General features: G+C 45.5%; 1 protein-coding gene across 1 annotated transcript; it reads right to left on the bottom strand.

The window, feature by feature from the left end:
• Window positions 1-1256: 1256 nt before the first annotated feature.
• Window positions 1257-23347, bottom strand: LOC121558704 (protein MEMO1). The gene is made up of 9 exons (XM_041872111.2): window positions 22981-23347; window positions 15933-16014; window positions 15283-15351; window positions 14742-14854; window positions 12805-12916; window positions 10550-10692; window positions 10222-10298; window positions 5551-5655; window positions 1257-1898 (listed from the first exon to the last, which is right to left on the bottom strand). Exons 1-9 carry the CDS (start codon window positions 23039-23041, stop codon window positions 1767-1769), a joined length of 894 nt encoding a protein of 297 aa, XP_041728045.1. The 5' UTR covers window positions 23042-23347; the 3' UTR covers window positions 1257-1766.
• Window positions 23348-23423: the final 76 nt, after the last annotated feature.

Here is a 23423-nt window from a genome sequence, read left to right on the forward strand (position 1 = left end):
CAACAGGTGGATACCATCTCAGACAAAGGTAGAGGGGGACAACAGGTGGATACCATCTCAGACAAAGGTAGAGGGGGACAACAGGGCGATACCATCTCAGACAAAGGTAGAGGGGGACAACAGGCGATACCATCTCAGACAAAGGTAGAGGGGGACAACAGGGCGATACCATCTCAAACAAAGGTAGAGGGGGACAACAGGTGGATACCATCTCAGACAAAGGTAGAGGGGGACAACAGGGCGATACCATCTCAGACAAAGGTAGAGGGGGACAACCGATTAGAACAGGTCATATACTCTACAGTGTACTGGTGGACATATTGGGAGATATGATATTTCTGGGCACTAGGTGAGAGCAGACCTACACGAGTAGAATCATTACGTTAGGAGGTAAACAGTCTCAAAGACAAATTAAAAAGCAAACATACTATACGTCTAATATATTTGTTGTATTGTACAGCAGAGGGTTAGTTAGTGAACTGGTTGGTCGTATCCCAAATAGCACCTTATTCCCTTTGGAGTGCACTACCTTTGACCTGATCCTCCGTCCTGACCGCTGTTCTCTCGTTTCACTTCGTCCATCTTTCATAAGGTCCGCATAGCAGAATGTAAGCTTGCGAGATCAGGATGTCCGAAACGACACTAATTAGGGAAGTACACTATATAGGCAACAGGGTGCCATTTGGGAACGACACTAATTAGGGAAGTGCACTATATAGGCAACAGGGTGGCATTTGGGAACGACCCTAACTAGGGAAGTGCACTATATAGGCAACAGGGTGGCATTTGGGACGCTCCTTGTGTGCAACCCTTTGTTAGCAACTACAATAGTAGGCTTCATTATGTTAAACAACGGTGGTAGCTAGTAGCTAGTAGCTACCTGGGATGCTATTCTCAGTGTGTCCCAAATTGCACCCTAAGGGGGCCGGTCAAAGGTTGTGCGAATAGGGTGGCATTTGGGACTCTAGCCAGGGTATTACTACTGGGACATTATCATTGCTTGTAAAGCAGTCAGTCAAAACACTATTTTCCATTTCCATCTGCAGTTCATTTATTATTCATTTAGTAAGTCCTACAAGACCCCCAAATACACCCCCCTTAACCCCCTACAAGACCCCCCCCCTTAACCCCCTACAAGACCCCCAAAATTACCCACTTACCTCCCTACAAGACCCCCAAATTCACCCTCTTACCCCCTACAAGACCCCCAAATATACCCCCACTTACAAGACCCCCAAATACACCCCCTTACCCCATACAAGACCCCCAAATACACCCCCTTACCCCCTACAACACTCCCTCCTCACCAATCTCAGAAACTGCAACTTCAAGCAAAAGTTAAGACTGAAAGAAAAAAAACTCTCCCGACTCACAACTGGGGAGAGGGGGAGGCAGGGTGGGGTGCTGTGGATATAATAGCTCTTCTCATTGGCTAGCGGAGTTAGGGTGTGTCCAGGTCGTCGTTATGACGATAGAGGTTCAGGGGTTCAGAGCTGCAGTAGCCCTTCGAAAGGGATGCGTCCCAAATTGCACCCTATTACCTAGTGCACTATGACCAGAGTCCTATGGACCCTGCGATAAGACTAGCGTCCTGTCCAGGGGGGTGGACTTGTATATCAAGCTGCCTCACACTACAGAATCAGGAGATAGCCGGAATGGCCCATAGGGCAGGAGCCCAGGACAAGGCTACCATGGGCCCTGGTCAAAAGTAGTGCAGTGTAATGGGGAATAGGGTGCCAATGGGAACACGTTTGAGGTGGACCACATCAATGTACAATGAGGACCCCGGCTGCGTAGCTAACAGAGCTGTCCTGCCAGTTCCTGCACTGGGACGACTGGGCATAGTTTAGGAAGGAGAAGTTCATCTCTGTTCCACTCTTCCTCAGCTCAGACACAGCCTGGAAAACACAACCAATCACACACAGGAACAGTCAGATACACGTCACATGACACAGGAACAGTCAGATACACGTCACATGACACAGGAACAGTCAGATACACGTCACATGACACAGGAACAGTCAGATACACATCACATGACACAGGAACAGTCAGATATACGTCACATGACACAGGAACAGTCAGATACACGTCACATGACACAGGAACAGTCAGATACACGTCACATGACACAGGAACAGTCAGATACACGTCACATGACACAGGAACAGTCAGATACACGTCACATGACACAGGAACAGTCAGATACACGTCACATGACACAGGAACAGTCAGATACACGTCACATGACACAGGAACAGTCAGATACACGTCACATGACACAGGAACAGTCAGATACACGTCACATGACACAGGAACAGTCAGATACACGTCACATGACACAGGAACAGTCAGATACACGTCACATGACACAGGAACAGTCAGATATACGTCACATGACACAGGAACAGTCAGATATACGTCACATGACACAGGAACAGTCAGATATACGTCACATGACACAGGAACAGTCAGATATACGTCACATGACACAGGAACAGTCAGATATACGTCACATGACACAGGAACAGTCAGATACACGTCACATGACACAGGAACAGTCAGATACACGTCACATGACACAGGAACAGTCAGATACACGTCACATGACACAGGAACAGTCAGATACACGTCACATGACACAGAAACAGTCAGATACACGTCACATGACACAGGAACAGTCAGATACGTCACATGACACAGGAACAGTCAGATACACGTCACATGACACAGGAACAGTCAGATACACGTCACATGACACAGGAACAGTCAGATACACGTCACATGACATAGGAACAGTCAGATACACGTCACATGACACAGGAACAGTCAGATACACGTCACATGACACAGGAACAGTCAGATATACGTCACATGACACAGGAACAGTCAGATACACGTCACATGACACAGGAACAGTCAGATACACGTCACATGACACAGGAAGTCAGATACACGTCACATGACACAGGAACAGTCAGATACACGTCACATGACACAGGAACAGTCAGATACACGTCACATGACACAGGAACAGTCAGATACACGTCACATGACACAGGAACAGTCAGATATACGTCACATGACACAGGAACAGTCAGATACACGTCACATGACACAGGAACAGTCAGATACACGTCACATGACACAGGAACAGTCAGATACACGTCACATGACACAGGAAGTCAGATACACGTCACATGACACAGGAACAGTCAGATACACGTCACATGACACAGGAACAGTCAGATACACGTCACATGACACAGGAACAGTCAGATACACGTCACATGACACAGGAACAGTCAGATACACGTCACATGACACAGGAACAGTCAGATACACGTCACATGACACAGGAACAGTCAGATACACGTCACATGACACAGGAACAGTCAGATATACGTCACATGACACAGGAACAGTCAGATACACGTCACATGACACAGGAACAGTCAGATACACATCACATGACACAGGAACAGTCAGATATACGTCACATGACACAGGAACAGTCAGATATACGTCACATGACACAGGAACAGTCAGATATACGTCACATGACACAGGAACAGTCAGATACACGTCACATGACACAGGAACAGTCAGATACACATCACATGACACAGGAACAGTCAGATATACGTCACATGACACAGGAACAGTCAGATACACGTCACATGACACAGGAACAGTCAGATATACGTCACATGACACAGGAACAGTCAGATACACGTCACATGACACAGGAACAGTCAGATACACACTACCAGTCAAAAGTTTGGACACACCTACTCATTCAAGGGTTTCTTTATTTTTACTATTTTCTACATTGTAAAATAATAGTGAAGACATCAGAACTATGACATAACACATATGGAATCATGTAGTAACCAAAAAAGTGTTAAACAAATCAAACTATTATTTTATATTTCAGAATCTTCAAATAGCCACCCTTTGCCTTGATGACAGCTTTGCACACTCTTAACCAGCTTCACCTGGAATGCTTTTCCAACAGTCTTGAAGGAGTTCCCACATATGCTGAGCACTTGTTGGATGCTTTTCCTTCACTCTGCCGTCTGACTCATCCCAAACCATCTCAATTGGGTTGAGGTCAGGGGATTGTGGAGGCCAGGTCATCTGATGCAGCACTCAATCACTCTCCTTCTTGGTAAAATAGCCCTTACACAGCTTGGAGGTGTGTTGGGTCATTGTCCTGTTGAAAAACAAATTATAGTCCCACTAAGCCCAAACCAGATGGGATGGCGTATCGCTGCAGAATGCTGTGGTAGCCATGCCTGTTAAGTGTGCCTTGAATTCTAAATAAATCACAGACAGTGTCACCAGCAAAGCACCCCCACACCATAACACCTCCTCCTCCATTCTTTACGGTGGGAAATACACATGCGGAGATCATCGGTTCACCCACACCGCGTCTCACAAAGACACAGCGGTTGGAACCAAAAATCTCCAATTTGGACTCCAGACCAAAGGACAAATTTCCACCGGTCTAATGTCCATTGCTCGTGTTTCTTGGCCCAAGCAAGTCTCTTCTTCTTATTGGTGTCCCTCATGAAGACCTGATTCACACAGTCTCCTCTGAACAGCTGATGTTGAGATGTGTCTGTTACTTGAACTCTGTGAAGCATTTATTTTGGCTGCAATTTCTGAGGCTGGTAACTCTAATGAACTTATCCTCTGCAGCAGAGGTAACTCTGGGTCTTCCATTCCTGTGGCGGTCCTCATGAGATCCATTTTCATCATAGCGCTTGATGGTTTTTGCGACTGCACTTTAAGAAACTTTCAAAGTTCTTGACATTTTACGTATTGACTGACCTTCATGTCTTAAAGTAATGATGGACTGTCGTTTCTCTTTGCTTATTTGAGCTGATCTTGCAATAATATGGATTTGGTCTTTTACCAAATAGGGCTATCTTCTGTATACCAACCCTATCTTGTCACAACACAACTGATTGGCTCAAACACATTAAGAAGGAAAGAAATTCCACAAATTGGCAGGCACACCTGTTAATTGAAATGCATTCCAGGTGACTACCTCATGAAGCTGGTTGAGAGAATGCCAAGAGTGTGCAAAGCTGTCATCAAGGCAAAGGGTGGCTATTTGAAGAATCTCAAATGTAAAATATATTTTGATTTGTTTAATACTTTTTCGGGTTACTACATGATTCCATATGTGTTATTTCATAGTTTTGATGTCTTCACTATTATTCTACAATGTAGAAAATAGTACAAATATAGAAAAAAACTATTGAATGAGTAGGTGTGTCCAGACTTTTGACTGGTACATCACATAGCACAGCCCTGTGTGCAAGAAGACGTGTGTAACTAAGAAAAGGTGAATGCCTGATGCTATACTGATATGCCCGTTGTTGTACCCGTATGCCCGTTGTTGTACCCGTATGGTCGTTGTTGTACCCGTATGGTCGTTGTTGTACCCGTATGGTCGTTGTTGTACCCGTATGGTCGTTGTTGTACCCGTATGGTCGTTGTTGTACCCGTATGGTCGTAGTTGTACTCGTTATGACTCACGTTTAGCAGCACTCCAATAGGATGACGTCCACAGATGGTGTTGTGGTATTTCTTCAAGTAGTTGGTGAAGGACATGGGGTCCAGTGTTTCTATAATGCCCATACCCTGGAGAGACAAGACAGAGGGGTTCAGAACCCAGTCTGATACACCTAACAGTTAGCTATCTAACCCTAACCCTGGAGAGACAAGACAGAGGGGTTCAGAACCCAGTCTGATACACCTAACAGTTAGCTATCTAACCCTAACCCTGGAGAGACAAGACAGAGGGGTTCAGAACCCAGCCTGATACACCTAACAGTTAGCTATCTAACCCTAACCCTGGAGAGACAAGACAGAGGGGTTCAGAACCCAGTCTGATACACCTAACAGTTAGCTATATCACCCTAACCCTGGAGAGACAAGACAGAGGGGTTCAGAACCCAGTCTGATACACCTAACAGTTAGCTATCTAACCCTAACCCTGGAGAGACAAGACAGAGGGGGTTCAGAACCCAGTCTGATACACCTAACAGTTAGCTATATCACCCTAACCCTGGAGAGACAAGACAGAGGGGTTCAGAACCCAGTCTGATACACCTAACAGTTAGCTATCTAACCCTAACCCTGGAGAGACAAGACAGAGGGGTTCAGGACCCAGTCTGATACACCTAACAGTTAGCTATCTAACCCTAACCCTGGAGAGACAAGACAGAGGGGTTCAGAACCCAGTCTGATACACCTAACAGTTAGCTATCTAAACCTAACCCTGGAGAGACAAGACAGAGGGGTTCAGAACCCAGTCTGATACACCTAACAGTTAGCTATCTAACCCTAACCCTGGAGAGACAAGACAGAGGGGTTCAGAACCCAGTCTGATACACCTAACAGTTAGCTATCTAACCCTAACCCTGGAGAGACAAGACAGAGGGGGTTTAGAACCCAGTCTGATACACCTAACAGTTAGCTATATCACCCTAACCCTGGAGAGACAAGACAGAGGGGTTCAGAACCCAGTCTGATACACCTAACAGTTAGCTATCTAACCCTAACCCTGGAGAGACAAGACAGAGGGGTTCAGAACCCAGTCTGATACACCTAACAGTTAGCTATATCACCCTAACCCTGGAGAGACAAGACAGAGGGGTTCAGAACCCAGTCTGATACACCTAACAGTTAGCTATCTAACCCTAACCCTGGAGAGACAAGACAGAGGGGTTCAGAACCCAGTCTGATACACCTAACAGTTAGCTATCTAACCCTAACCCTGGAGAGACAAGACAGAGGGGTTCAGAACCCAGTCTGATACACCTAACAGTTAGCTATCTAACCCTAACCCTGGAGAGACAAGACAGAGGGGTTCAGAACCCAGTCTGATACACCTAACAGTTAGCTATCTAACCCTAACCCTGGAGAGACAAGACAGAGGGGTTCAGAACCCAGTCTGATACACCTAACAGTTAGCTATATCACCCTAACCCTGGAGAGACAAGACAGAGGGGTTCAGAACCCATCTTGATACACCTAACAGTTAGCTATCTAACCCTAACCCTGGAGAGACAAGACAGAGGGGTTCAGAACCCAGTCTGATACACCTAACAGTTAGCTATATCACCCTAACCCTGGAGACAAGACAGAGGGGTTCAGAACCCAGTCTGATACACCTAACAGTTAGCTATCTAACCCTAACCCTGGAGACAAGACAGAGGGGTTCAGAACCCAGTCTGATACACCTAACAGTTAGCTATCTAACCCTAACCCTGGAGAGACAAGACAGAGGGGTTCAGAACCCAGTCTGATACACCTAACAGTTAGCTATCTAACCCTAACCCTGGAGAGACAAGACAGAGGGGTTCAGGACCCAGTCTGATACACCTAACAGTTAGCTATCTAACCCTAACCCTGGAGAGACAAGACAGAGGGGTTTCAGAACCCAGTCTGATACACCTAACAGTTAGCTATATCACCCTAACCCTGGAGAGACAAGACAGAGGGGTTCAGAACCCAGTCTGATACACCTAACAGTTAGCTATATCACCCTAACCCTGGAGAGACAAGACAGAGGGGTTCAGAACCCAGTCTGATACACCTAACAGTTAGCTATCTAACCCTAACCCTGGAGAGACAAGACAGAGGGGTTCAGAACCCAGTCTGATACACCTAACAGTTAGCTATATCACCCTAACCCTGGAGAGACAAGACAGAGGGGTTCAGGACCCAGCCTGATACACCTAACAGTTAGCTATCTAACCCTAACCCTGGAGAGACAAGACAGAGGGGTTCAGAACCCAGTCTGATACACCTAACAGTTAGCTATCTAACCCTAACCCTGGAGAGACAAGACAGAGGGGTTCAGAACCCAGTCTGATACACCTAACAGTTAGCTATATCACCCTAACCCTGGAGAGACAAGACAGAGGGGTTCAGGACCCAGTCTGATACACCTAACAGTTAGCTATCTAACCCTAACCCTGGAGAGACAAGACAGAGGGGTTCAGAACCCAGTCTGATACACCTAACAGTTAGCTATATCACCCTAACCCTGGAGAGACAAGACAGAGGGGTTCAGAACCCAGTCTGATACACCTAACAGTTAGCTATATCACCCTAACCCTGGAGAGACAAGAGAGGGGTTCAGAACCCAGTCTGATACACCTAACAGTTAGCTATCTAACCCTAACCCTGGAGAGACAAGACAGAGGGGTTCAGAACCCAGTCTGATACACCTAACAGTTAGCTATCTAACCCTAACCCTGGAGAGACAAGACAGAGGGGTTCAGAACCCAGTCTGATACACCTAACAGTTAGCTATCTAACCCTAACCCTGGAGAGACAAGACAGAGGGGTTCAGGAACCCAGTCTGATACACCTAACAGTTAGCTATCTAACCCTAACCCTGGAGAGACAAGACAGAGGGGTTCAGAACCCAGTCTGATACACCTAACAGTTAGCTATCTAACCCTAACCCTGGAGAGACAAGACAGAGGGGTTCAGAACCCAGTCTGATACACCTAACAGTTAGCTATCTAACCCTAACCCTGGAGAGACAAGACAGAGGGGTTCAGAACCCAGTCTGATACACCTAACAGTTAGCTATCTAACCCTAACCCTGGAGAGAGAGAGAGAGGGGTTCAGAACCCAGTCTGATACACCTAACAGTTAGCGATCTAACCCTAACCCTGGAGAGACAAGACAGAGGGGTTCAGAACCCAGTCTGATACACCTAACAGTTAGCTATCTAACCCTAACCCTGGAGAGACAAGACAGAGGGGTTCAGAACCCAGCCTGATACACCTAACAGTTAGCTATCTAACCCTAACCCTGGAGAGACAAGACAGAGGGGTTCAGAACCCAGTCTGATACACCTAACAGTTAGCTATCTAACCCTAACCCTGGAGAGACAAGACAGAGGGGTTCAGAACCCAGTCTGATACACCTAACAGTTAGCTATATCACCCTAACCCTGGAGAGACAGAGGGGTTCAGAACCCAGTCTGATACACCTAACAGTTAGCTATCTAACCCTAACCCTGGAGAGACAAGACAGAGGGGTTCAGAACCCAGTCTGATACACCTAACAGTTAGCTATCTAACCCTAACCCTGGAGAGACAAGACAGAGGGGTTCAGAACCCAGTCTGATACACCTAACAGTTAGCTATATCACCCTAACCCTGGAGAGAAGACAGAGGGGTTCAGAACCCAGTCTGATACACCTAACAGTTAGCTATCTAACCCTAAACCTGGAGAGACAAGACAGAGGGGTTCAGAACCCAGTCTGATACACCTAACAGTTAGCTATCTAACCCTAACCCTGGAGAGACAAGACAGAGGGGTTCAGAACCCAGTCTGATACACCTAACAGTTAGCTATCTAACCCTAACCCTGGAGAGACAAGACAGAGGGGTTCAGAACCCAGTCTGATACACCTAACAGTTAGCTATCTAACCCTAACCCTGGAGAGACAAGACAGAGGGGTTCAGAACCCAGTCTGATACACCTAACAGTTAGCTATCTAACCCTAACCCTGGAGAGACAAGACAGAGGGGTTCAGAACCCAGTCTGATACACCTAACAGTTAGCTATCTAACCCCTAACCCTGGAGAGACAAGACAGAGGGGTTCAGAACCCAGTCTGATACACCTAACAGTTAGCTATCTAACCCTAACCCTGGAGAGACAAGACAGAGGGGTTCAGAACCCAGTCTGATACACCTAACAGTTAGCTATCTAACCCCTAACCCTGGAGAGACAAGACAGAGGGGTTCAGAACCCAGTCTGATACACCTAACAGTTAGCTATCTAACCCTAACCCTGGAGAGACAAGACAGAGGGGTTCAGAACCCAGCCTGATACACCTAACAGTTAGCTATCTAACCCTAACCCTGGAGAGACAAGACAGAGGGGTTCAGGACCCAGTCTGATACACCTAACAGTTAGCTATCTAACCCTAACCCTGGAGAGACAAGACAGAGGGGTTCAGAACCCAGTCTGATACACCTAACAGTTAGCTATCTAACCCTAACCCTGGAGAGACAAGACAGAGGGGTTCAGAACCCAGTCGGATACACCTAACAGTTAGCTATCTAACCCTAACCCTGGAGAGAGAGAGAGAGAGAGAGGTGGTCTCAATCAAGCGATATGAGAAGTGTGGTGTTACAACCTAGTGTGGAAGTGAATATCAGAATGTGTTGTTAACCATTTTATCAAGGTGTTCAATGGATCTGTGGATCTCTCCTTGAGCCTCGTCATAGTAGGTGTAGCGGAACCGTTGGCCTGTGGGGAGGAGGGAAAGATATTAAGTCAGACCCAACCCTGAAGGAGACAGAACCATTGTTTCTATATTTAGAACGCCTTTCACACGATTGCCCTGAACCAAACTAAACAGTGCTGGCTTTTCTTTTCACGTTATCTTTCCAGCACAGTTCCAGCAACTACGGTGGATAGATGTATAGCCAGACTAGCTCAACTCAGTAGCGTGAACAGGGTATAATATTGATCTCTACCGGGTCCTGCTCAGTACGTACCCCAGTGGCAGAAGTCAGAGGAGATGATGAACAAGTTGGAGGGATCAGCCAGATACCTGCTGAGCAGTTTCCCATAGTCCTGTTCTTTAGATTCACTGAGGGCTCCCACCAGCACCGGGACAATGCTGAGCTCATCTTTATGACTGTAGTAGGAGAGGGAGACGACACATTACAAGTCCGTATGTGTGTGATGTACTGCGGACAGTTACCTGACCAAGATGGTAGAAGCTTTTACAGGGACTGAACACTTGTAAACCAACCTAATAAAAAAGGTGTGTTTATTAAAACCAACCTAACACAAGGTACAGTTGAAGTCGGAAGTTTACATACACCTTAGCCAAAGACATTTAAACTCAGTTTTTCACAATTCCTGACATTTAATCCTAGTAAGAATTCCCTGTCTTAGGTCAGTTAGGATCACCACTTTATTTTAAGAATGTGAAATGTCAGAATAATAGTAGAGAGAATTATTTATTTCAGCTTTTATTTCTTTCATCACGTTCCCAGTGGGTCAGAAGGTTACATACACTCAATTAGTATTTGGTAGCATTGCCTTTAAATTGTTTAACTTGGGTCAAACGTTTCGGGTTCCCTTCCACAAGCATCCCACAATAAGTTGGGTGAATTGTGGCCCATTCCTCCTGACAGAGCTGGTGTAACTGACTCAGGTTTGTAGGCCTCCTTGCTCGCACACACCTTTTCAGTTCTGCCCACAAATGTTCTATAGGATTGAGGTCAGGGCTTTGTGATGGCCACTCCAATACCTTGACTTTGTTGTCTTTAAGCCATTTTGCCACAACTTTGGAAGTATGCTTGGGGTCATTGTCCATTTGGAAGACCCATTTGCGACCAAGCTTTAAACTTCCTGACTGATGTCTTGAGATGTTGCTTCAATATATCCACATAATTTTCCTTCCTCATGATGCCATCTATTTTGTGAAGTGCACCAGTCCCTCCTGCAGCAAAGCACCCCCACAGCATGATGCTGCCACCCCCGTGCTTCATGGTTGGGATGGTGTTCTTCGGCTTGCAAGCCTTCCCCCTTTTCCTCCAAACATAACAATGGTCATTATGGCCAAACAGTTCTATTGTTGTTTCATCAGACCAGAGGACATTTCTCCAAAAAGTACGATCTTTGTCCCCATGTGCAGTTTCAAACCGTAGTCTGGCTTTTTTATGGCGGATTTGGAGCAGTGGCTTCTTCCTTACTGAGCGGCCTTTCAGGTTATGTTAATATAGGACTCGTTTTACTGTGGATATAGATACTTTTGTACCTGTTTCCTCCAGCATCTTCACAAGGTCCTTTTGCTGTTGTTCTGGGATTGATTTGCACGTTTCGCACCAAAGTACGTTCATCTCTAAGAGACAGAACGCGTCTCCTTCCTGAGCGGTATGACGGCTGCATGGTCCCATGGTGTTTATACTTGCGTACTATTGTTTGTACAGATGAACGTGGTACCTTCAGGCGTTTGGAAATTGCTCCCAAGGATGAACCAGACTTGTGGAGGTCTACCATTTTTTTTCTGAGGTCTTGGATGATTTCTTTTGATTTTCCCATGATGTCAAGCAGAGGCACTGAGTTTGAAGGTAGGCCTTGAAATACATCCACAGGTACACCTCCAATTGACTCAAATGATGTCAATTAGCCTATCAGAAGCTTCTAAAGCCATGACATCATTTTCTGGAATTTTCCAAGCTGTTTAAAGGCACAGTCAACTTAGTGTATGTAAACTTCTGACCCACTGGAATTGTGATACAGTGAATTATAAGTGAAATAATCTGTCTGTAAACAATTGTTGGAAAAATGACTTGCGTCATGCACAAAGTAGATGTCCTAACCGACTTGCCAAAACTATAGTTTGTTAACAAGAAATTTGTGGAGTTGTTGAAAAACAAGTTTTAATGACTCCAACGTAAGTGTATGTAAACTTCCGACTTCAACTGTATGTGTTTATTAAACCAACCTAACACAAGGTGTGTGTGTGTTTATTGAGTGGGTCCATTAATTGAGCATGCAGGCCTTATTTCATTAGTAAACAATCAATCATAAACCATAGTAATGACTCAAACCATCCTGGGGCTGGGGGAGACCGCGAGAGAGAACTACACAAAATGTCAAGGCAAACCAGTCATTACTGACCCACAGCTCTCCTCTATTGGTCACGAATCCCTGCAGCCTCTCAGGCCTGTATTACTGTCCTCTCTGCTTGTGATTATTGAAGCAGACATCCTTTTAGCTAGTTCCTCTGTCTTACCTCTCCATGGCTTTAGCAGTGTAAGGCAGGTGCATTTCAATGCTGTGCTCATCCTCGTCTGTCTGAAGACTCATCCTCTCAAACATCCCAGTCTTCCAGAGGTCAGCGTAGACTAGAGAGAGAGAGGGGGAGGGAGAGAGAGAGAGACAGAGAGAGAGAGACAGAGAGAGAGAGACAGAGAGACAGAGAGACAGAGAGAGAGAGAGACAGAGAGAGAGAGACAGAGAGAGAGAGAGACAGAGAGACAGAGAGAGAGAGAGAGAGAGAGAGACAGAGAGAGAGAGACAGAGAGAGAGAGACAGAGAGAGAGAGAGAGACAGAGAGACAGAGAGAGAGAGAGAGAGAGAGAGAGAGAGAGAGAGAGACAGAGAGAGAGGTGAGGATTCAATATGCACATGAATTATTACTGGCCAAGTAAGGCTTGAATTAGCATATTACTGCTAGTCCTTAGCATGTATTTGTCCTGAACCGTTCTGGTACGGGGACCTGGGTTCGGTCCGCACTGTGAACCCAAATGAATACATAACAATAAGAACCCTCAGCCAATAGACTACGCTGCCTTGTACGCTGCCGAGTACATCTGAGCAGAAAAAACATTTCAGGCTATTCAGTTAAAAACAACTACAGCCTATGCAGACATTGTAATCAAATCTTAACTGGTGCATTTCAAACTGTCCTTTTGTGAGGCGCAGCGGGGAACTAGTTCTGTACGATGGCGAGTGGTGGGGGTCGATAAACCAGGAGGATTTCTCCATCATCGTTTAAAATCTCCAGTTTGGGAACATTTTGGCTTCCCAGTAGATTACAACGCCGATGGACAGAGAGTTGTGGATAAAAGGTTAACAGTATGTCGCCACGCTCAACGAGAATAGCCTCTGCAGCTGCCAACACTTCAAAACAGGTTGACACATTTAGGCCGACATCACCCCAGTATACCGGAGCATGACGGAAACGCAAAGAAACTACAACACAACTTCGTCTCCCCTCTGCAGTCAAGCAGCCCTTGGCAGCTAATTCTGACCGGGCCGAAGAAATTACAAGAGCGACAGGTGTTTTTGCCGCGGATATGCCACGCCTTTCTCAGTGGTCGAGAGGAATAGGAGGCTTCAGCACCTCGTGACCTCTTCCTCGAGCCACGTTAGGAACTTCCTTCTCCCACCCATTTCAGCAAACAGCTATTACCTGCTTCTATATAAGCAAGCTAAAGCCGAAGTTGTCAGTGAATTGGCCAACGCACCCGGTGTTGCCTTTCCTACAGATGGATGGACCTGCAGGGCTACAGAGAGCTACATCACATGACCCTGGAGTGGGAAATGACAAGTACCACGCTACAGACACGCCCCCTTTTTGAGAGTCACAAGCGTGCGTCGTCTTGTCTTTGTAAGAAAAACGTTACAGCCTTTACACACGCATATCGCACTTTATTTTAGTGTTGTTGATGAGTAATCGTGTGTTTTCACAAAATCAGGAATACCAACACTTTGTATTTATTTTTTATTTTTAATAAACTATAATGAACTACAGTAACTGTTGGCATTTCATTTTCCCGCTGTACTGAAACCGAACCGTGATCCCAAAACCGCAATACATACCGAACTGTAGGTTTGGTGAACCGGTCCACACCTACTAGACACACTGCAGCTTGTTTGGTTTGTTTGTCAGTGAGAATGTCTCTTTTCCAGTGTCAGTCAGACGGTTGGTCCCCTGAGGACATTTACGTTTTTTGTTTTCTACAAGTGTCAAGCTTCGAAGTTTAAAAAGGCAAAATACAACACAGAAACATCAAAAACAAGGTTCTTGACATTAGGAAAACTAGAAAATTACCCCGTCTGGTCAATCCGGAGGTCGTCGAGAGGGGTTTTATGAACCTCAGCAGAGGACAGGGCACAGAACGTGTGTGTGTGTATGCGTGCGTGCGCGTGTGTGTGTGTACCTACCATTCTGGTCAATCCGGAGGTCGTAGAGAGGGGTTTTATAAACCTCAGCAGAAGACAGGGCACAGCGGGACAGAGGAACGTGGTGAGACGGACCCAAGATGAACACCCTGCGACTACAGGGGGGGAAGAGAGGACTCCGTCACCTCACTCTGTCACCTTTTACCTCTCTGACTCACATTAGCAGCTCAGTGGACCATTCACCGGGCCATTAGTAGCCAGGCCTTTCGCTCACGTTGTTCCAAGGTGACGCCGTGACAGAGGCTAGGCCAATACCGCTAACTACTCTCTGTCTGAGGTAACTAAGGGCGGATAGTTCCTTCAGGGTGAAACAGGGCAGGCAGATCTAAGGTTTGATAAGGAGGGAAAATGTAGAAACGAAAACAATACATTTACATTTTAAAACCCATCTAATTTCGATATATAATGTGATGATACTTTACATGGAAATTCATTTCGTTACTGACAAAAAAAAGTTGTTTTATTTATTAAAAATGTCACTGAACATTTGTAATGTAACTGTAAGCGAGGTTAAATGACTTACGTGACAGAAGGGTCTATCTGTTTGTATGCGTGTGCAGCACAAGGGCCACAGTAGGAATACCCTGCATGCCTGAAATCACAGATATCTGTCAGGAGGAAGTGACATCATGGCAGCAAGACACCATTACATTTACATTTACATTTTTAGTCATTTAGCAGACGCTCTTATCCAGAGCGACTTACAGTTAGTGAGTGCATACATTTTTTAAATATTTTTTTTCATACTGGCCCCCTGTGGGAATTGAACCCACAACCCTGGCGTTGCAAACGCCATGCTCTACCAACTGAGCTACATCCCTGCTGGCCATTCCCTCCCCTACCCTGGACGACGCTGGGGCCAATTCTGCGCCGCCCCATGGGTCTCCCGGTCGCGGCCGACTACGACAGAGCCTGGATTCGAACCAGGATCTCTAGTGGCACAGCTAGCACTGCGACGCAGTGCCTTAGACCACAGCGCCACTCGGGAGACTGGAACAATAGAAAAGACGACATCCTTTGAGGACGACCTTTGACCTGCCACTGCCCCCATCACTACATTTACATTTGAGTCATTCATACGCCGTTATCAAAAATCATATTTAGAGAGTGACTCTTGATGACAAGATGAGGCCTTTTCACATGACAGATATCACAACGACCAGTGGTGCTTACGGTGCTATGATTGCTCTGGCTGGGGTGACAGTGGACTGGGCTTGAGACAACCAACCTTCCAGTTGTGTATTCAGCTGGGAGCCTGAAAGGGAAGCGACGGAACAAATTAAAAGAAAAATAACACTTTCCGTACGAAACAGAAATTGGTCTTCTGCTGGACCCAACCGCTCTTATACAGTGCCTTCCGAAAGTATTCACACCCCTTGACTTTTCCCACATTTTTGTTGTGTTGCAGCCTGAAAATCAAAATGGATTACATTGAGATTTTGTGTCACTAGCCTACACACAATACCCCATAATGTCAAAGTCGAAATATGTTTTTCATATATATATATTTTATTTTATTTTTTTATTTTATTTATTATTAATTACAAATTAAAAGCTGAAATGTTTTGAGTCAATAAGTATTCAACCCCTTTGTTATGGCAAGCCTAAATAAGTTCAGGAGTAAAAATGGGCTTAACAAGGTCACCTAATAAGTTGCATGGACTCACTCTGTGTGCAAGACATAACATTATCTGTAAGGTCCCTCAGTCGAGCAGTGAATTTCAAACAGATTCAACCACAAAGACCAGGGAGTTTTTCCCAATGCCTCGCAAAGAAGGGCACCTATTGGTAGCAGACATTGAATTTCCCTTTGAGCATAGTGAAATTATTCATTACACTTTGGATGGTGTATCAATACACCCAGTCACTACAAAGATACAGGCGTCCTTCCTAACTCAGTTGCTGGAGAGGAAGGAAACCGCTCAGGGATTTCACCATGAGGCCAATGGTGACTTTAAAACAGTTACAGAGTTTAATGGCTGTGATAGGAGAAAACTGAGGATGGATCAACAACATTGTAGTTACTTCACAATACTAACCTAAATGACAGAGTGAAAAGAAGGAAGCCGGTACAGAATAAAAAATACCAACAGTGCATTTATTTTTAATAAAAAAGTAAAATAAAACAACAAAAAAAAGTGTTGAGAAAAAAAGAGCAGAAGTAAAATAAAATAACAGTAGGGAGGCTATATATACAAGGGGGTACCGGTGCAGTCAATGTGCGGGGGCACCGGCTAGTTGAGGTAGTTGAAGTAATATGTACATGTGGGTAGAGTTAAAGTGACTATGCATAAATAATTAACAGAGTAGCAGCAGCGTAAAAAGATGGGGTGGGGGTGCAGTGCAAATAGTCTGGGTAGCCATGATTAGCTGTTCAGGAGTCTTATGGCTTGGGTGTAGAAGCTGTTGAGAAGTCTTTTGGACCTAGACTTGGAGCTCCGGTACCGCTTGCCGTGCGGTAGCAGAGAGAACAGTCTATGACTAGGGTGGCTGGAGTCTTTGACAATTTTGAGGGCCTTCCTCTGACACCGCCTGGTATAGAGGTCCTGGATGGCAGGAAGCTTGGCCCCAGTGATGTACTGGGCCGTACACACTACCCTCTGTAGTGCCTTGCGGTCGGAGGCCGAGCAGTTGCCATACCAGGCGGTGATGCAACCAGTCAGGATGCTCTCGATGGTGCAGCTGTAGAATTTTTTGAAGATCTGAGGACCCATGCCAAATCTTTACAGTCTCCTGGGGGGGAATAGGCTTTGTCGTTCCCTCTTCACGACTGTCTTGGTGTGTTTGGACCATGATAGTTTGTTGGTGATGTGGACACCAAGGAACTTGAAGCTCTCAACCTGTTCCACTACAGCCCTGTCGATGAGAATGGGGGTGTGCTCAGTCCTCTTTTTTTTCCTGTAGTCCACAATCATCTCCTTTGTCTTGGTCACGTTGAGGGAGAGGTTGTTATCCTGGCACCACACGGCCAGGTCTCTGACCTCCTTCCTATAGGCTGTCTCATCGTTGTCGGTGATCAGGCCTACCACTGTTGTGTCGTCTGCAAACTTAATGATGGTGTTGGAGTCATGCCTGGCCATGCAGTCATGGGTGAACAGGGAGTACAGGAGGGGACTGAGCACGCACCCCTGAGGGGCCCTCGTGTTGAGGATCAGAGTGGCAGATGTGTTGTTACTTACCCTTACCACCCGTCAGGAAGTCCAGGATCCAGTTGTAGAGGGAGGTGTTTAGTCCCAGGATCCTTAGCTTAGTGATGAGCTTTGAGGGCACTATGGTGTTGAATGCTGAGCTGTAGTCAATGAATAGCATTCTCACGTAGGTGTTCCTCTTGTCCAGGTGGGAAAGGGCAGTGTGGAGTGCAATAGAGATCGCATCATCTGTGGATCTGTTGGGGCGGTATGCAAATTGGAGTGGGTCTAGGGTTTCTGGGATAATGGGGTTGATGTGAGCCATGACCAGCCTTTCAAAGCACTTCATGGCTACAGACGTCAGTGCCATGGGTCGGTAGTCATTTAGGCAGGTTATCTTAGTGTCCTTGGGCACGGGGACTATGGTGGTCTGCTTGAAACATGTTGGTATTACAGACTCAGTCAGGGACATGTTGAAAATGTCAGTGAAGACACTTGCCAGTTGGTCAGCGCATGCTCGGAGGACACGTCCTGGTAATCCGTCTGGCCCTGCGGCCTTGTGAATGTTGACCTTACTCACGTCGGCTACGGAGAGCGTGATCACACAGTCATCCGGAACAGCTGGTGCTCTTCTTGGCAGGAAGTAATGGGGGTCCATAATAAATACAAATAGGATGCGCAGAAGGGAACCACAATTTTGGCCCCCATAACAATATAGTTGAATAGCCCCGTCATAGCCATTCTAAGGATAGCGTTCCCACCTTGTTGTGACTGACTGGGTTTGAACCAGCGCTCCTGCATGTCACAAGACTATGTTATCACGCTTAGCTAAAGCCCACAGGGATGAGATCTGGAAGTTAATGTAAAGGACGACACGCTGCTTACTTAGCGAGTACCGCTTCTCCCTGATTCAGCTCATACGGAGACTGAAACTCAGGACCTTTGCCTTGAAAACAAACGCGACCCCCCACCTCCGGTTGCATACCAACCCATCAAAAAAAAATGTTTTAAAGGCCTTCTTCAATTGCGCAAGGGGCGAAACTTCAGGCTGAGGAGTGAGTTGTCACAGATCCCCATCTGCTACACTAATACCAGTCTTCAAGATCCAGCAAGGTTACTCATCACAACAGCGTGGTTTGGTGACCCACGTTTACGTGATGAGGTACTTGCCGGAGACCTGAAGACGTGTTAGTTGGACACGTCGCCGGCAACGGTACACATTATAAGGGTAACGTGACTGACTGGGTTAAGACTGTTAGCCTACTGAGCTAAAGCCTAGGCATTGGTTCTGTGACTTGGATGGGTCTCTTCGAGGAGGTCAAAGGGGGGGGGGGGGTGTGAAGTGTAACAGGTGGTTTGGGGACCACACTCGCGTGATGAGAAGTTAAATTGTCTGACGCACAGGAGACCTGGTTTAGAACTCCATCAGTCGAACTAAACACGTCTAAACAGGTCTCAGGCGATAATGTTACTCACCAAATGCACAGATCACCAAACCACCTTTTGTCATTGGGGTGCACTATTTCTGCTTCTGTATGAAAGTGTCGTTGACTGAGTTGGAACCCAGTCAGCTATATCCAGTCAGCTATATCCAGTCAGCTATATCCAGTCAGCTATATCCAGTCAGCTATATCCAGTCAGCTATATCCAGTCAGCTATAGCCAGTCAGCTATAGCCAGTCAGCTATATCAATTTCAATCAATTTTATTTTATATAGCCCTTCTTACATCAGCTAATATCTCGAAGTGCTGTACAGAAACCCAGCCTAAAACCCCAAACAGCTAGTAATGCAGGTGTAGAAGCACGGTGGCTAGGAAAAACTCCCTAGAAAGGCGAAAACCTAGGAAGAAACCTAGAGAGGAACCAGGCTATGAGGGGTGGCCAGTCCTCTTCTGGCTGTGCCGGGTGAAGATTATAACAGAACCATGCCAAGATGTTCAAAAATGTTCATAAGTGACAAGCATGGTCAAATAATAATCAGGAATAAATCTCAGTTGGCTTTTTCATAGCCGATCATTAAGAGTTGAAAACAGCAGGTCTGGGACAGGTAGGGGTTTCGTAACCGCAGGCAGAACAGTTGAAACTGGAATAGCAGCAAGGCCAGGCGGACTGGGGACAGCAAGGTGTCATCATGCCCGGTAGTCCTGACGTATGGTCCTAGGGCTCAGGTTCTCAGAGAGAAAGAGAGAACGAGAGAATTAGAGAGAGCATACTTAAATTCACACAGGACACTGGATAAGACAGGAGAAGTACTCCAGGTATAACCAACTATCCAGTCAGCTATATCCAGTCAGCTATATCCAGTCAGCTATATCCAGTCAGCTATATCCAGTCAGCTATATCCAGTCAGCTATATCCAGTCAGCTATATCCAGTCAGCTATATCCAGTCAGCTATATCCAGTCAGCTTTATCCAGTCAGCTTTATCCAGTCAGCTTTATCCAGTCAGCTATATCCAGTCAGCTTTATCCAGTCAGCTATATCCAGTCAGCTATATCCAGTCAGCTTTATCCAGTCAGCTTTATCCAGTCAGCTATATTGGTGCCGTGATCTCTGAGGAGGAGGTCAAAGGGGGGTGAAATGTATCCGGGGTCCACGCTCTTTTCATGAGTAACCTTGCCGAAGACTTGTGTTAGCTTCCTGAACTCGTCCCTATCGGCTTTAGCTAAGTGGGCTAACACAGTCGTGACATTAATTAGGAAGTGCTATGGGGCTAAGACAGGGCTATTCTTTTTACTCCATAATTAATAATTTTTTACTCCCTTATAAACGTGTCTAGAGGGGAACAGAAGGCACGGCCATGCTCCAGAGAGTCTTAGCTTTCAGGAATGGGGTCATAGTAGCTTATAGTCCAAACGCTAGAGCCAAATTCACAGGAAGAAAATAAAGTCAACATGCCACATTGGCTTCAGGAACCACCAGAAACCTGTTTAATACAGAGAGCATTTTGATTATATCTGTTCTCTTCTATCATTCCTTGCTGGAAACGTACCAGAATGTTGTCTCTGGTTTTAATCTGAATTTATTGAACTTAATTTCAATTAATCTGAATGCGTCTGAGAAGTTGAATGTATTAAACTTTGAGAAACTTGAAATTATAGTTTGTAAACTCGATACAAACAATTGTATCGAGACCATACTGAACCTGAATAAATATTGAATTTGAAAATGTAATTAAAAACATTTAAAACTGAATGCAATGTTAATTCAATTCAGTTTCAAAACCATGAAATACAAATTCAATTTATGAATTCAATTAATCAATTTGTGCATTACAAATTCCAAAATATTACATTCAAATTCCAAATGCAAAAAATATTTAATTCAAATGCTGTTTCTGTTGGCACTGAAATCGCTCCCGTTTTTAGTCATTTATATGCTCTTATCCAGAGCGACTTACAGTTAGTGAGTGCATACATTTTCCATACTGGTCCCCCGTGGGAAACGAACCCACTACCCTGGCGTTGCAAGCGCCACGCTCTACCAACTGAGCTACACGGGGCCCCATGGGGCTACCAACTGAGCTACAGGGGGCCCCATGGGGCTACCAACTGAGCTACAGGGGGCCCCATGGGGCTACCAACTGAGCTACAGGGGGCCCCATGGGGCTACCAACTGAGCTACAGGGGGCCCTATGGGGCTCTGTGTTGAAGCCACTGTGCCTCCATATTGGCACACCCCCACCATTGTAAAAAATATTTTGGAAGCTTTAGAAATTTATTTATTAATTTCTACATTCGTTTTTGCCACATTCTATTACAGACACGTTAATGCTTACTTTTAACTGTGAGCTTAACAAAAAAAAATTACAAATATATTAAAACATTTCCTAAAGTATAATTTTTTGAGATGATTCATGTTACTGTCCCCACTAAAACAACAAAAATACTTAAATACATTTAATTTTGTCCTTGAAACAATGAATTCCATTCATTCCTATGGAGGACTGCTCCTACTGGGAGTGACAATATGGCCGACCGGTGGTTTCAAAGCCTCTCCATGGCCAATACATAGCATCAGCAATCCAGGGTTTATATGATCAGGCCATTTCATCTCACCAGGACAGGAGGGAAAAAAAACAGTGCAGGCTTTGTTGCTCTGAGACAGCTGATTGGGAGAGCACGGCCTGTTGTACTTTCCTATAATATAAAACAATTCCTCACCTCTCTCCTACTCAATTAGCCAACTAGCTAGCAACCTATCTATACTGAACAAAAATATAAACGCAACATATAAAGTGTTGGTTTCATGAGCTGAAATAAAAGATCTCAGACATTTTCCTATATGCACAAAAAGCTTTAGCTCAAATTTTGTGCACAAATTTGTTTACATCCCTGTTAATGAGCATTTCTCCTTAGCAAAGATAATCCATCCACCTGACAGGTGTGGCATATCAAGAAGCTGATTAAATAGCATGATCATTACACAGGTGCACCTTGTGCTGGGGACAATAAAAGGCCACTAAAATGTGCAGTTTTGTCAATGCCACAGATGTCTCCAGTTTTGAGGGAGCGTGTAATTGATATGCTGACTGCAGGAATGTCCACCAGAGCTGTTGTCATTGAATTTAATGTTCATTTCTCCACCATAAGCCGCCTCCAACATCATTTTAGAGAACTTGGCTGTATGTCCAACCTGCCTCACAACACCAGCCAGCATCTGAGACCAGCCACCCGGACAGCTGATGAAACTGAGGAGTATTTCTGTTTGTCTGTAATAAAGTCCTTTTGTTGGAAAAAAAGTCATTCTGACTGGCTGGGCCTGGCTCCCCAGTGGGTGTGTCTGGCTCCCAAGTGTGTGAGTCTATGCCCTCCCAGGCCCACCCATGGCTGCGCCCCTTCCCAGTCATGTGAAATCCATAGATTAGGGCTTTATTTATTTCAATTGACTGATTTCCTTATATGAACTGTAATTCAGTAAAATCGTTGAAATTGGTGTGTTTATATTTTTGTTCAGTATAGTTACTTCCCAGGACAACAGCCCAAAGAGAGACCAGTCTCAACCCAAACACTACAGAGACCTGTCTGCAGCTAGCTAGCTAGCTTGGTTAGATAACCCCTGGTCTCTAGCCCATACCCCGGTTCAGTTCTCTACCTGAGGCGGCGTACCAACTGCCAGCGTGACTTGCTTCTCTGCACACTGTTCGGTTCGACATCTCAACTCCCGAGCTGCCTGTTGGAACCTGGTCAGGAAGAAAAAGTCAAAACCCAGGGGGAAAACAACTGGCCAGAAAGAAACCACCAACAAAAAACAAACGTCGGCTAGACAAAGAAGGAATGCAAAAAATAGGAAGTTAGCCAGCTAGATAAAAATGCTGAGAAAAGTTAGTCTGTTTGATAGCTAGCCAGCAGGCTACTTTAAAATACGATATTTGAAACGATAGTTACAGACGAACAAAAGCTAATGAAGTGTGTCTGTTGGTTGCCAAAATAGCACCACTGACTTGACTAAAACTGGGGGTTGCGTAACTCGGGATCGCTTGTAGCGTCTTGTTACGCCTGTTACGTTAGTGCGTCAGAATCGACCTAACAGCCATT

This window comes from Coregonus clupeaformis, chromosome 1 (assembly GCF_020615455.1).
Source record: "Coregonus clupeaformis isolate EN_2021a chromosome 1, ASM2061545v1, whole genome shotgun sequence".
Lineage (NCBI taxonomy): Eukaryota > Metazoa > Chordata > Actinopteri > Salmoniformes > Salmonidae > Coregonus > Coregonus clupeaformis.